The 15,662-nt window shown below is 34.2% G+C and overlaps 1 protein-coding gene across 5 annotated transcripts in view; it reads right to left on the bottom strand.

Annotated features, from left to right (window-relative positions):
* Nucleotides 1–15,662, bottom strand: part of RAB3GAP1 (RAB3 GTPase activating protein catalytic subunit 1) — a 113,250-nt gene that overhangs the window by 46,016 nt on the left and 51,572 nt on the right. For 4 of the 5 annotated variants that reach the window (XR_004902670.1, XM_028508674.2, XM_028508675.2 and 1 more), the window contains 4 exons: nucleotides 9,545–9,664; nucleotides 8,495–8,660; nucleotides 3,364–3,463; nucleotides 354–435 (listed from right to left, as the gene is read on the bottom strand). Coding sequence is in view for 4 of the 5 variants with exons in the window: in XM_028508674.2 (XP_028364475.1) it covers nucleotides 354–435; nucleotides 3,364–3,463; nucleotides 8,495–8,660; nucleotides 9,545–9,664 (468 nt within the window). In the remaining variant the exon portion in view is untranslated. Of the gene's footprint in view, nucleotides 1–353; nucleotides 436–3,363; nucleotides 3,464–8,494; nucleotides 8,661–9,101; nucleotides 9,413–9,544; nucleotides 9,665–15,662 lie in introns of those variants that run through there. The other variant, XM_036023661.1, reaches the window with a different exon arrangement.

Below are 15,662 nucleotides of genomic sequence, written 5' to 3'. Positions count from 1 at the left end.
AGAGGCAACCACACACTGATGTTTCTCTCCTTCTTTCTCCTTCCATTTTTTCTTTATAAATAAACATTCTCTGTGTTTTCAATATTTCAAATGTTTCCCAAAAAGCTGACCAAGAAACACTTCTATAAGGATTAATGTATTATATACATTTTACATGTTATTTTTAAAGCCTCTTTTATTACTTAAGTTAAAAAGAAAAAAAAAGAAAGATGGACAGACTATTAATCATATGTCTGTACCCAGTAGTACATTCATTCCAGGAGATGACATTATTATGAAGCATAGTAAAATCAATATCAATATAATTTTTACAGTGAAGTCCCATAATTGAAATGATAGATTGAAATTCTTACCTAATAGGATCTTCACAGGCACCAAATGGTAACTTGCCAAACTCCAGTCCTCCAACTTCTCCTCCTACAAGGGCATCTATATCTAAACAAAAATATTTTCCATTATTGAGCAAAAAACAGAGAAAAAAGAATTAAGTTAGACTTCTAGAAGATTGCAGATTTAAAAGTGCCTACATCAAGAGCACATATAACAAGTTAGAGAGCCAGTAATCATGGTATTAAAAGACCTCCTCCAAGAAAGTTGTAGTAAAAGGACACACTTAATTCCTATATATCCAATGTTTCATTCAAGTCATGCATTCTAATTTTAACCTAAAATATTCCTTGAAAGAACATTATTGTGTAAAGTTTTTTTTGCATTTCCTAAGAATGTGATTAATATCATCTAAAAGAAAGATTATCCAAGTATTAAAAAATTTAAGCACCAACCTACATTCATCAGTTTTGCTGTCAACAGTTTCTGAATAGCAAATTAGTCATCATTAATAGTTACATTTCAGTGAATAATACACGGAAATATTTAAAGTTCACTGAAGAATTTCCTTTCCATTACAAACAGTATCTGAGATTAGAGAATTTAGAGGGTAAATCACTCCCCTTAGTTGCATCCCTGTTGAAGAAGTAATAAACACTTCTAAAACACATCAAAAGGATTACTTCTATCTGCAATAATGCACATGGGTTGTTTTTAATTATTCATACTATGCTGGGAATTTCTAAAATTAAAGACTATTATTGAGTTATAAACTCCCCAGGTTTACTAAAGTCATTTTTGACTGTTATCTGCACCCTAACTAAATTATTAAAATTAGCCATTACGTATAGTTCAATTACTTGACTCAGTAAATTTTCTCAAGTCGATTCATTCCATTTTTCCAACTAAAGAATGCTTACAATAATAAAGATTACAATCACTAGCTTTATTACAAGATGTCAATTTAAAAATTGAAAGGCACATTTTGTAAATTAAAAATTATGACAACTATAACTGCACAGAAGTCTCACTGAAGTAGTAGAGAGGTCACATTGTGAAATGAATGGGATTTCTGAGTTTGACTGGTGTTTGAATGAGAACTCTAACACTAGGTGACCATGTGATCTTGCTTCAGTTACTTATATTCTCTAAGTAAAGTAATACTTGTCTCATAGGTAAATGAGAATTACATGAAATAATATATAAAATGCCAAGCACAGTGTCTGGTGCAGAGGAGAAAATATTAAAGATGTGTATGGCCTTCAATCCACTGAGGAAAAAGGTTAATATTTTTATCCCCATTAAAAAACTTCTGGCAATAGAATGCTAACAAAAGCCTTATTGGCAATCAGAATTATAAAGCTAAGATTCTGGCTCTTAGGCTTCTTCTTAAATCACCAAAAGACTAGGGTACCATATTTGGAAATCTTTAAAATTGACTAATATTAGAGTAGCCTTTGAAAAAGGGGAGAGGAATGGGGGGACTGGAAGATGTTAGACAAAAAACATACATGCATACTTGTATAGCCCATGGACACAGACCACAGTGTGGCGATGGGAGACGGGGTGGGTGGATGGAGTCAAAGGGGAGGGAGTGGAGGATATCTGCAGTAGTGTCAACAATAAAATAAATAAAGTAAAATAACATTATCAAAACAAACATTTGAATTTTTTGTCTAATATAAGTGTCAGCTTAGTTTTTATTTCCTTTTGTTGTAGTTCAGATGCAGTTATTTTATTGCACATTAGAGTTTTGAATTATTCAGTGGTACATAAAGTAAAATAGTAGTAATATATATAATCACCAAAAGCTAAGGATGTACTACATTATCTTTAGTATTATTCCAAGACCACCAATCTATTATTTTCAATCCAATAAAAAGCCAACTACTTGGAATAAAAATTATACCAACTTATTTCTCTTTGAGGGAGACTGAAAAATGTTTTCAGGCTAGTAAAATCCTTGTAATAATTTATAAGTTTGTATTTAATTTCTTATCAAATGTACTTGATTATAATTACACTTATATGTGAAACAAATGCCAAGGAACCTAAACCTCACTTAATCAGGCTTTGTGTCTACCAGGCTGAGATTTTCTAGAACTTGTGTGATATCTTGTTCATATTTGTGTCCCTAGCACAGTTGGGCCTATTATAAGCCAATAATTAATGTTTGTTGAATGAATAGGTATTTTAATGGCCAACCTAATACATTGATTTCTTTTTTTTAATGCACTGACCAGGAATTGAACCTGCAGCCTTTTGGTGTATAGGACGAAGCTCCAACCAACTTAGCCACATGGGCCAGGGCAGGTAAATTGATTTTAATTACATTTTTATCAAATGCAAGTTAAAGTAAAATATTCTGCAAGTCTTCCCATCATTTTTTTTTCTTTCTGGTTAGCACTCTTCAAACTCTACAAAGTTTTCTGCATGTCTATCCTCAGCTTATGATAGCTTCTCTTATTATAGTACTCTAAAAACAGACATATCAATCATTCACTACATACTAATTTGTAGCACACGATGTTCCACAGCACAGGGATGCTTTATAAATAATATTAGCTTTCAAAGGCAGATTGCCAAATATAGAGCAATACTGTCTCTAAAACAACCTAAAGAGAACTTTTCTTTTTTCTTAAAAAAAAATATTTATTTATTTTTAGAGAGGGAAGGGAAGGAGAGAGAGAGAGAGAGAGAGAGAGAGAAAGAGAGAGAGAGAGAGAGAAACATCTATGTGCGGTTGCTGGGGGCCGTGGCCTGCAACCTAGGCATGTGCCCTGACTGGGAATTGAACCTGTGATGCCTGGTTCGCAGCCCACGCTCAATCCACTGAGCTACACCAGCCAGGGCTGAGAACTTTTCTTCAAAGAAAAAAATATATAAAGGCAATGAAATGAACAATATTTTAGAATGGATTACAAATATTTCAAATTTAAAATACCTGAAACACACTGCTAAATAATTTTAATTTCTCAATACATTTTCTTTTCTATTTATAGTCAGTAAGTTAAATATAACTTTAAATGATCTTACCTGGAGGTTGCTGAGGCCAAAAATACTGCTGCCAATCCTGCAGCACATAGGTAAACCGAATAGTAATACTAACTGGAGGCAATGGAGTTAAAGGACATCCCTAGGAAATAAATGCAAAGACAATATGGTGGGGCTGTAAAGAAAGTGTCTTTAAAAGCAATACCAGAGACCAAAATTACATTAGAATAAAGCTGTTTAAACTACTACCTGGAAACAAGATACTAAATTCTATTAAACAAAATACTTTCAAAAGAACTTACACAATTTTAATTATACAAGTATAATTTCTTACTATTCTTGTCAGCCATATTAAATGTGAAAAACCTGTGATTAATTTTGTAAATAAGGGAAAACTATTGTGAAACCTAAGAGTAGGTTTTGGGAGATGGTTGATGTCTTTTCTTTCTTTTAAGTGAAAATAAAAAATTAAAGCCAGTCTTGAATACCGAACCAAAATTTTAAACTAAGACAAATGGTCACATGCAAAAGAGCTTACATTAATAAATGAATTAACAGAAAATTTAGACTTATCTTTACATTTGTTAAAAATTAGTATCATCCAAACATCCTATGATCTCACCTTCCCTTAATAATAGTTATACTACATTAATGTGGAATAGGACTTAAAAGTGCATAGGAATCAACTAGGGAGTCTATGAAAGTGTAGATTCAATAGTATTCTACATATCTAACCAGTTTCCAAGTGTTGTAGACACTGCTGGTCAGCAGGAATATAAGACATTTAACTCAACAATTGCTTTAACTGAATACAAACTCAATCTAAAGTCAAAATATAAGGTGGTTGCCAAAAAAGATAATTCAGTTTTGGGGTGCTATATCCTAGACAAGCAAGGTAAGATTCTGGTTGGTCAGGAATAATCGCCTTTTTAGTCAGGTCCAAATATGAAATGAAAGGTCACACATAAAAAGGCACAAATGGTCTAGAAACTATAACAAGGTTGCTTTGACACATAACCTCTGCTCCAGTCAGACAGCAAAGTAGATAAATATAGAAAGAGAAAACCAAAAAGAAATGGCTAAGATCAAACATGACATATATATCTTTGTGGGCCGTAGAAAAGGCACAGAAAACCCAAATTGATAAATGGGACTCCAGGCACATGCCTGCTGAGTTGCAGGTGCAGAACAGGGCAGTTGATAATAGCCTAGGATTGCAGACTGCACTGCATGAGACCAAATGTACTCCATCCAGAATGTGAGGACACCACAGGACTCTATTTAAGAAAGACATGCGGGCAGGGCACTTCTGCTTGGTACAGTGGCTTTGTTGGAAGCTATACGACTGGGAAGTGTTATGTGTTAAGAGTTAAAGGGGAAAAAACCTCCATTCTCACGATATGGAATCCAGTAATACCAAGACTAGATATAAAATATTCCAAATACCAAACAGAACAAGAGGCTCCAAACACCATTTTAAGAAGTGGTTCTGAAATATTCTGCAGGTAGGGAGCAACCACAAAACTAAAACCACTAGGAAAATGAAAGAGAAAATTTTAAATGTTAAATATTCACAATAAGCCTGCAAAAAATTTTTCTCCAAAACTTGAAGAAATGTAGTTCTAAAAGAGACAAATACCCAAATCAATAATCAAAATATAAAACCTTGCAATATAAAGAATAAAACGAAGAATGTCTAAACAGAAAAAGAAAAAACTAGGATGCAAGAGTTTTCAAATATTTAGAAGATTATGGCAGAAGAGGATTTAAAAGTAAATTTTATGTGACCCCAGAAGGCGTAACTGCTCCCACCCAAAAGGATGTCTTTTCTAATAATTAGATCTATGAGAAAATGAAATAAACTGCCAGTGAAGGTAAGAGCCCTGGGAAATGTCAAGCAGATGTTTTTTTAAAAAATATTTTATTGATTCATTTTTTTTTTTTTTTTAGAGAGAGGGGAAAGGAGGGAGAGAGAGAGGGAAACATTAATGTGTGGTTGTTTCTCACACACCCCCAACTAGGGATCTGGCCTGCAACCCCGTCATGTGCCCTGAATGGGAATCCAACCAGTGACCCTTTGGTCAACAGGCCAGCACTCAATCCACTGAGCCACACCTGCCAGGGCCAAGCAGATGTTAAAGCATAATTTTTATGAAGACAGTTCAGGAAAGTCACATACTGGGTAGGCTTTAACTACGTAAAACTTCTAAAGTACCCACGCCAGCTCTCAATTATAAGCTCAATTCCTATCAAATCAATTTTGAGAGGTATTACATGTCTAGATGAGTGAGTTTTGTGAAAGTTCTGACAGATGATGCAATAATTAGTTAGGAGTACTTTTTTTTAAGTACAACTTAGAATACAGTCATAATCTAAGTCAGACCCCACCAAACAAGGTGGTCCCTAGTTTCAGTAACGAGGAGATGAGCTACATGGAGGTGTGGCATAAAATATTCATGAAATAATGTCTACTAACAGGTTTCTTTAAGAAGCAGGAATAAAGTTAATATTTTTATCTAACCAGAAATTAGAACAAAAAAAATTAACTATAACTGAAAACTTCCAGTGAGAGCAAAAGAAAAGTAATGGAGAAATAAACACATTCTTGTTTCTCAAAATAACACATGTAGAATTAAGCAGTTACTTAAGGCATTTCAAAGTGCAGAAAGTTTTTTAAACAGTTACATCTATAGATGGAGCTTTCTAAAATACATGCTTCTATGATTTCTTTTTAATGAAGATAATCACAAGAAACTGCTACCAATAGTTAGAGGAAAGGGACTAGAGAGTAAAAGAAAGCTTTTACTTAAATTTCTTCACCTGGTAAATGAATTACTTTTGTTAAAGATGTCAAAGGGGTGGTGATAGTCCTACCACTACACTATTTAGGGCCTCAACACTGAAATCACTTTTAATAAATTAAGTTCTAATCCTAAGTATCTTTTTAAACAAATAGTTTAATAACTATTTTAAAATTTCAGCATTTTTCTCTTAATTTTCTCCTTTTTAAAATTTGCAAACCTTCAGAAAGGCTGTGAAACTAGTATAATGAACACTCATATGCCTTTCACCATGTCATATATATAAATAAATTTTGGGGGTGACCCTTTTGAAAGTAAGTTGTAGGAATAATGACAATTCATTCCTAAACACTCCAGCATGTAATTCCTACGAACAAGGACATGACTCCACACAATCATAAAAAACGGATCCACTCCAGGATCACGTATTTCATTTAGCTATTATGCCACTTTAGTTTCCTTCACTTTAAACAGCTCCCAATCTTTGTTTTGCTTATAATGATACTGAGATTTCTGAAGAGTCTAGGCCAGTTACTTTCTAAAATATGGCTCATTTTGGAAATATGCAGGTGTTCCCTTGTTTTGATTTATATTAAACATTTCTGGCAGGACTGAAACACAGGTGATGACATATCTTATTTAATGTATCTATACCAGGAGATACATGATATCAGCATCTTAATCAAATTTAATCACTTCGGTGTGATGTATGTCAACTTACTTAAGGGGAATGTTTCTTTAAGTAGGGGATCCACTCCACCACTTTTTTATCTGGCTTTGCTCTCTTTTTAGTAGATCTTCAATTTACATCCTAATGTCTTTTTCTCCCAGAGTAGCCCAGGTAAGTCCTCCATATCTCTTGTGATAGTGGTTTTATAGAACACCAAGGATATATCGAACACATCCCATTTAGCCTTGCTGCTCTCAGTCATAGAACATAAGACAGATTTATCTTAAAAATCAAATCAAATGAAGATTTGAAAAAAAGACAGGCAATTCAGCCCTAGCTGGGTATCTCAGTTGGTTGGAGTGTTGTCCTGATATACGAAGGTTGTGGGGTTTGATCCCTGGTCAGGGAATGACAAATCAATGTTTCTTGCTCTATCTCTCTCGCTCGCTCAAAAAATAAAAGAAAAAAAAGAAAGGCAATCCGGAACCCACAGAGTTCAGATGTCAAAAGCTCCCAGTCAAAGCCCCTAACAAGCAACTATCTAAAGCCCACTTATCTGGGGAGGTGGGCAATACAGTAAGTCCACACTTAATGTTGTCGATAGGTTATTTGGAAACTGCAACTTTATATGAAACAACATGAAACAAAACCAATTTTACCACAGGCTAACTGGTATCAACAAGCGTTAAGTTTCTACAGCATATTTCTGGTCACAAAAACATGGCCAAATTTCTACATAAAGACCTAAAACACTTCTAATGTTAAACACTGAAATAAATGTGAGCTATATATACATTTAAGAAAGATGAATAAGAACAAATACAATTATTTCTAACTCGCTATTCCAGCCACAAGTGGCCAGAGATTATCCCAGCAGTTCAGGGCACAAGGTGAGAATCATCCCTGAATAGGACATTCATCCATCACAGGGCCACTCACATGCACATCCACACTCACTCAGACTGGGACAACGTAGACAAGCTAGTTCATCTCACACACACATCTCTGGGATGTGGGAGGAAACCAGAGTCCCTGAAGAAAACCCATACAGATATGGGTAGAAGGTAAAAACTTTACAGACAGTGGCCCCAACTGGGAATTGATTTTTTTCCCCTCATCAACATTATAAGGAAACAACGATACAATGTTAAATGAAACATTATTTGAGGGCCTGCTATATTACTATTAGAGAAGCAGAGATAGCACAGTAGATAAATGTTAACAAACTAAAGAAACAAAATCAGTCTAATTAATTATTCTTTAGCATTAGTACACTAAAAATGTAATTAGTGCTCTGGCTGGCGTAGCTCAGTGGATTGAGTGCAGGCTGCAAACCAAAGCATTGCAGGTTCGATCCTAGTCAGGGCACATGCCTGGGTTGCAGCCATGGCCCCCAGCAACTGCACATTGATGTTTCTTTCTCTCTTTCTTTCCCTCTCTCTCTCTCTCTCTCTCTCTCCTCTGTCTCCCCCCTTCCCTCTCTAAAAATAAATAAAATCTTAAAAAAAAACACACCTCTTTAAAATAAATAAATGTAATTAGCTACTTTGTTTCTTTAAACAGTAATTTATAGTCAATTACATCTTTCTTCTTAATTACATTATTCATATTATAGAGAAATATTTCTACAGTTAGTCAAATTACCAAATTGCTACTTTTATATGGATCCCAGAAAAGACTGACAATATCAATGCCAACTTACAATCTTTGATTTGAAGATATCCAGCAGACCTGATAAATGAGTGTACTGATTTGGCACCTTTCGAAGATGAACCATTTCAAAATCTGTTCGGACACCAGGGCCCTGACATTCTCCCACATACATTCTTCGCCATTTGTGATGAATTTGCACAAAGAGTGGCACCTGGCTGAAGGACACAATTAAATAGGAATAGATGGCAAGTTCATTAAACATTGAAAATCTCGTAAATCTCAAAATTTTCCACTGTTATATTATACTAATCTCAAATATTTAAAAACACCAAACACAGAACACTTCACAGACATATTTATAAAAACGACACTCTTAATCTCTTTTCTCCTTATACCAGTAAACTGAAGAAACTGTCTAGTGGCACTTTGTCGTCAGAAAAATGTTTTTAAATGGTTGAAATTAAAAAAGAAAAAATGCAGAATAAAATTTTCTTCAATAAAAACGATATTAGCCTTTCCAAAGTCATGATGCATAAACCTGATTAAATAATTAAATAATACAAACTAAACCAACAGTCACGGTGAAATACTTTATCATCTGAAGATACAGTTGATCTTCATTATTCACAGATTTCCATATGTGCAAATTAGCCTACCTGCCAAAATTTATTTGTAACCCCAAATCCAATATGTGCAGCACTTTCAGGCATTTGCAGATGTGTACAGAGTATCAAAACCTTTGAGTCACCTGATGAATGTGTTCCCAGCTGAGGTCAAACAAGGCAATGCTGTTGTCAAGTTTTAAAATTAGATTTTGTAACAAACAAAAATAGTACTCTTCATTTCAAATATTCATTAAGTATTTCAGTAAATTTCCCTCTATAAAGGCTGCTCCCTAAAGGATTTGTTGAGTTAAGCTTATATACTATATTCCAATAGTATAATAATGTACAAGTAGTAATCCCAATTATAATTAAAAAACTAACATTGAAACTAACATTAACTAACATTAAAAAACTAACTAACCATTTTCCTTAATAAAATATAATTACAAATAATTTTTAACTTATTGTCTAAGTTTTTCGAAATGTCCTCCTACCAGCCAGTGTTTCCCAAAGCAATAGACACAGAGCTCAGAAGAAGGTTGCACTTAGATTCACTGAGAACAGCATCGCTGTTTGCAGCTGGGGCGATCACCACGAATTCTCGCAATCCATACCTTTTAAAAAAGAATCACTGCCATTAATCAAAGGGGAATTTCCAAATACAAAAATCCATTATTGAAAAACATGAAAACATTTCCCTGAAGGAAATTTAACAAGTCAGGTTTGAGGTACCGGTGTTGCTTTTCTTGTTTTTTAAATGGCAACTGAACCTACAATCTGAATATCCTTCATTTAGTGAAACACTTCCATCATTCAACTACTATCTCCCCTCTACTATTTACAAATTAGAAGCAATTTGCTGAAATCACAAAGAATATTAAATAACTACTTTGCTTTAAAAGTTTAATTTTAAAAGATAAAACATGAAAGCCAGCACTGAAATGTCACTTTAATTAACTGATAACATTAAGTCCACTATAATGTGGAAAGAGAAAGTTTGAAAGATCCCCTAACTGGCAGGAAAATAATTGCCAGCCATGATGTACTTGGTGCTGTTTGTAGAGATGACAAAAATTTATTTCACCTTCTCAATTCACCTCCACCTTCCTATACATAGAAATTAGTTATGTAGAAGTGTGGCAGGCAGCTAGACAGGAGCAGAACAAGAACAACAGGCGATGTACAAAGGTACAGGTCACCAAGGCTGAAAGCCCCAGATACCTAGCAACCAGCAAAAATAAGGACTGCGACCCCAGGATAACCTTTCCTCCCCTAGCATATAGCTGCTCCTGCAGTGTGGACCCCCTGGCCTTTCACGTTGCTGATCATGTGGTTTGGACCCTCCCTGACCTTTTTTCCCCTAGCATATCACTAGTCTTGCAACAGACCCCCTTGGAGGAGGAACAAGAAGCCAAAGAGTGGCCTCATGTGACTCTCATTTGGGGACCCTTGCACAATCACTCCCTTAAGCATTAACCCTTAGGGATAACATCTAAGCCTCAGTTGTGTTTCAGCTCCAGGCCCAAAAGAGCAGACAAGTGACACCATGGCTGACATCAGGACACCCTGCCCTGGTGCTGACCAATCAGTAGAGACCATGACCCTGAAAGGACACACTGGTAAAGCTGATGAATATTCTATTGAGATCCCCCCCGGGAAACCCCTAAAATCCTACCTTTAAAAGCCCTTAGGACAGAGGACCCATTGGCTCTCCCTCCCCTTCTTCTCACCCAGGTGCATTACCTTTACTTTTCTTCCTCCTGAGCTCCAACAGCCCTTCTTTTGCCCCTGTAACTTGTTTCCTAAGCCCATTTCTTCTATTCTACTGCTCACCTCTTCTACTTCTGTGACTTTCTAAATAAAGCTTCTCTTACAGTTTGAATCTTGGCTCTTAATTTTTTCTTTAGCCAGAACTCAGGTACCAAGGTTGCTAAACCAAGGTCCACTCTGACTCCACTGTTCTAACACCCAGTGCCATTTTCACTGCCAACAGAAGTAGCATCAAATACTGGAAGGAGCCCAGAGTTGTGAATTTTAAGCTTCTAAAGATCTTTAAAAGTTTTCTTTTTATTTTTTAAATGTCCTTGGAAGAAAAAAAACAAGAGAACATTTTCCCATGCTATCCCAGCACTAGAGTGAAATTACTGTCAACAATTTCTTGGTTATTCTTCCAGAAATATTCTATCTATGTACCAACCCTATTCTCAAATAAGATTACACTAAATATACTTTGTGTACTTTATCCCCTACTCATCAGTACTTTGCTTCCAGTTTTATGCTGCTGCAACAAAATTTGTGATTGTCTCTTTCTATATGTGGAATGAATTCCTAGAAGTTGCTGGATAAAATGAACATTTGTATCTTTATTGATAGCTGATGCCAAACTACTTCCTTCCTCTCCACACACACACACACAAAGATTGTGCCAATGTATATTGCCATTAACAACAAACAAGCCAAACTTAACTGCTTTCTATTGATCTACAGTATAATTCTATCCTCTGGCTTTGTTTCCTCTACCTGAAATGCAGCCCCCCCCCACACTTCACTGCCATCACTGAATATGAAAATCTTGATGGATTTCTTTTTGAGGACTTCCCTCAAATACCATCATCACTCCTGTTAAATATGTTCTATTCTCTGAATTCTAATGTACTTTTCCAATTATTATTATCTTTGAAGGATCGATATAAGACATTGATTTACTTTCCATACTAGACCCACTTGATGCTTGAGACCATGCCTTTATCAAGAAAACAAACATTAGGTGGGGATTTTAAAAGGAGCAAAATATAAACAACAAAAAACAAGCAACCAGATAAAAAGTGGACAAGAGACTTGAACAGGCATCACTCCAATGATATACAAGTGGCAAATAAGCACATAAAAATGTGGTAAACATCACTAATTATTAGAGAAATGTAAATCAAAACCATAATGACATACCACCTCACACCCATTAAATGGTTACAATAAAACACAAAACAGAAAACAAGTGTTAGCAAGGACATAGAGAAATCAGAACCTTGAGTATAACTTGTGGAAATGTAAAATAGTACAGCTGCTATAGAAAATGGCACAGCGGTCCTTAAAGAATTTAAGTGGAGAATGACTAACAATTCCACATTTGGGTATATACCCAAAGCAATTAAAAGCAGGGACTCAAAGATATATCTAAATACCTATTCATAGCAACATTATCTACAAGAGCCAAAAGATAGAAAAAACCTAAATGTCTATTAATAGATAAGTGGATAAACAAAATATGGTATATATACATGTAATGAAATATTATTCAGCCCTAAGAAAGAAAAGATTATGATACATACAATAATAGAGAAGAACCTTGAAGATAATATCCTAAGCAAAATAAGCCAGTCACAAAAGAATAAATATTGTGTCAGTCCACTCATACAAGGTTCACAGAGTAGTCAAACTCACAGAGTAAGCAGAAAGGTGGTTAGGGCCTGAGAGAGGAGAGAATGAGGAATTATTGCTTAATGGATACGAAGTTTCAATATGTGATGATGATAAAGTTCTGGAGGAGAGTTGTGATGGGTGCACAAAATGTGAATGCATTTAATGCCACTAAACTGTACACTTAAAAATGGTTAAAATGTAAATTTTATGTGTTTTGCAACAGTTAAAAAAATTAAACATAATAAAGAAGCAAAACTAATACATATTAAGGAATAAGAAATATAATGGTTAATAATTTTATTAAAAGAAGTTCAACCTCACTAGTGATTAGGAAAATAAATATTAAAACAAGATATCCCTGTTAAGCTATTAAATTGGCAAAAGTTATAAAATATTGATAAGATCCAGTGTTGGCAAAAGTATAAACTTTCAAAACATTTTCAAAGGCAGAAAATATTTAAAATTCACAAACTTTGAACTAATTATATCTGTGCTACAAAAGCATTCAGGCAAATGCACAAAGATATATGTACAATGATGGTCATTATAATAGTTTAATTGTGGAAAAACTAGACACAATACAAATACCCTTCAATAGAGACATGGGTAAATAATACCAGTACACCCCCATACTATGGCATTAAAAAAGTATATCTGAATTTACTGATATAAAGGCTGTCATGAAATGCTGAGAAAAATACATATGTTTATCAGAACAATTTGTACATGAAGTCCCATTTATGAAAAAACTGCAAATCAACACTACAAAAATATATCTACATGTAACTTGTATACTCGTAAAAAAAAACGATCTGGGTAGACATAACCCAAATTTTCACAGTTTGTACAAAATCAAGAAGTATGAGATGTCTGAGCCCCCTTTCTTTGTGCACGGACAGAAAATGGAAGGGATGGAGAGGAGACAATGGGAAAACTGAAGGGAGACTGATGTAAGATAATGAGTTTCATTAATAAATCTTTACGTTGTATTTCCTACAGTTTCTAATTTAGTCATTTATTAGAAGTTCAGATGTGTCAATTCAAATAAAAATCCCACTATGGTAATTCCCATAACAGAACCGTTTTTTCTAACAGACTACACATATATGAAATTTAAATATAAATGAGTCTTAGCATCACATTCTCCAAATGAGAAAAGTAGGACAATCATTCATTTTTGTTTGTTTTGTTTTAAGATACATTCTTTCTTTCATGCCCCTGTAAAAACTGAAAGCAACAGCAAATAATTAACCAACATTTAATATATGTCAATAATCTTGCATAGGAAAAGCATAAAACCATACTTCAAATGCTGCCAATTTTATGATTTTGTATATATCACTTTAGAAAAAATATATTCAGAGCCTTATTAATATAAAAAATATATGCATGAAAATACTGGATCACCAAAAATGGTGGTTATAAACAATTAAAAAAAAACATTTCATGGGGACATATTTAAATACCTAGTATCTAAAAAAATACCTGACAAAGTGAAAATGTTAAATAAATAATTGCTTTTTGCCATTGTAAGCCCTCAGCTATCCTTGGAATTGCTCTCTGTACCTTTCACTTAAAAGCTATTCAGCTTAATTCTAGTAAAATCGAGCAAATTTCATACAGTATAATAACTCTATTTCCTCCCCTCTCCCTTTGTGCAATATTGTCACACATTACATGCTACCTATGTTATAAACCCAACAGAGCTAAAATTATTGTTTAAGCAATCTTATTTTTTTAATTAAAATAATATATCTTTTGTGTTTACTACAGTATTTCCAATTATCTTTATCCCTTCCTGTGGATCCAATTACCATATGTTTCTTTTTGACACTGCCTATAAGGCAGGTATGCCTGCAATACATTCTCTCAGTCTTTGTTTATATGACAATATTATTTCACTTTTAGTTTTGAGAGTTACTTGTGTTAGATATAGAATTCTTGGTTGAAAGTTTTTTCTTCAGCACTCTGAGTACGAGTACATCACTGCACTGCCCTCTGGCCTCCACTGTTTTTGAGAAGTTACAATGAATGACTTTTCTTGTCTTCAAGATTTTCTTTTGTTTCTGGGGTTTCAGCACATTGACTACAATGTATGTAAGTGTGGTTCTCTTTGTGCTTATCCTACCTGGGGTTCACGGAAATTTCTCTGTCCCTAAGTAAAAATTTTTTCACCAAATCTGGTAAGTTTTCAGTCTTTAATTCTTTAAATATTTTTTCTGCCTTTTTGTTTTTCTTTACTTGGGCTTCCATTAAATGTATGTTTTTCAACACCTGACAAAATCCACATACGCTGAAGTTCTGTTCATTTTCCTCTAATCTTTCTGTTCTTTGGATCACATTATTTCTATTAATCTTTCAAATCCACCAACTATTCTGTTATCTCAGATCTACTTTTAATCTCATCTGGTGAGTTTATTTCAGTTATGCTTATTTTTAAAATTGTAGAGATACTTTTATTAAGTGACATTTTACGGAGGGATTGGAACTTAGCTTGCAAGTCAAAAAAATCTAAATAAATGAAAAAATGAGGCAAAAAATTATTAGATCCAAGCCTCTGTTACACTGTTCGACTTTAGGATTTTTATTTGGCTCTTTATTATAGTTCCCATTTATTGAGATTTCCTATTTGACTTTTAGTATATTTTTAATTCTTTAAATACAGTTCCTTTAATTCTCTGAACAACTGCTTTAGAGCTATTGCTAAATCCAACATCTGGGCCCACTAAAAGTCCATTTCTACTGTTTTTTTCCACTTGCATATGGGTCACACTTTCCTGTATAACACTGCATGTCTAGTCATTTGTGGTTGAAAATTATATCTAGGTAATAAATTGTAGTGAAATCAGGTCCTATTTAACCTTTTTCAGGGTTGTTTCTTTCTTGTTTTTACTAACTTGCCTGGACTTAAACTGTGCAATCTATTTCCCCCAAGGTATTCAGCTACTAACGTCTCTAGTCAGTCATTTTATTTTTCTTTTTTAGCCTGACTACTCCTTGTTTTAGTGATAAGCTAATAATTTGGTCACAGATATGCTCAATCATCTGAACCCACAAAGCTTCTGCTCTCTGACGACTGATCTGTTTGGGGGTTGGATAATTCATTCAAAGTCACAACTACTTTTAAAGTTTGGGTTCTCATGTCTCCTGTCTACACATGTAGTTTCCATATCATACAGGCATGCATATAGA

Source organism: Phyllostomus discolor, chromosome 4, assembly GCF_004126475.2.
Source record: "Phyllostomus discolor isolate MPI-MPIP mPhyDis1 chromosome 4, mPhyDis1.pri.v3, whole genome shotgun sequence".
NCBI lineage: Eukaryota > Metazoa > Chordata > Mammalia > Chiroptera > Phyllostomidae > Phyllostomus > Phyllostomus discolor.
Note: the sequence above shows the minus strand (reverse complement) of the source record. Positions and strands in the feature narration are given on the sequence as shown.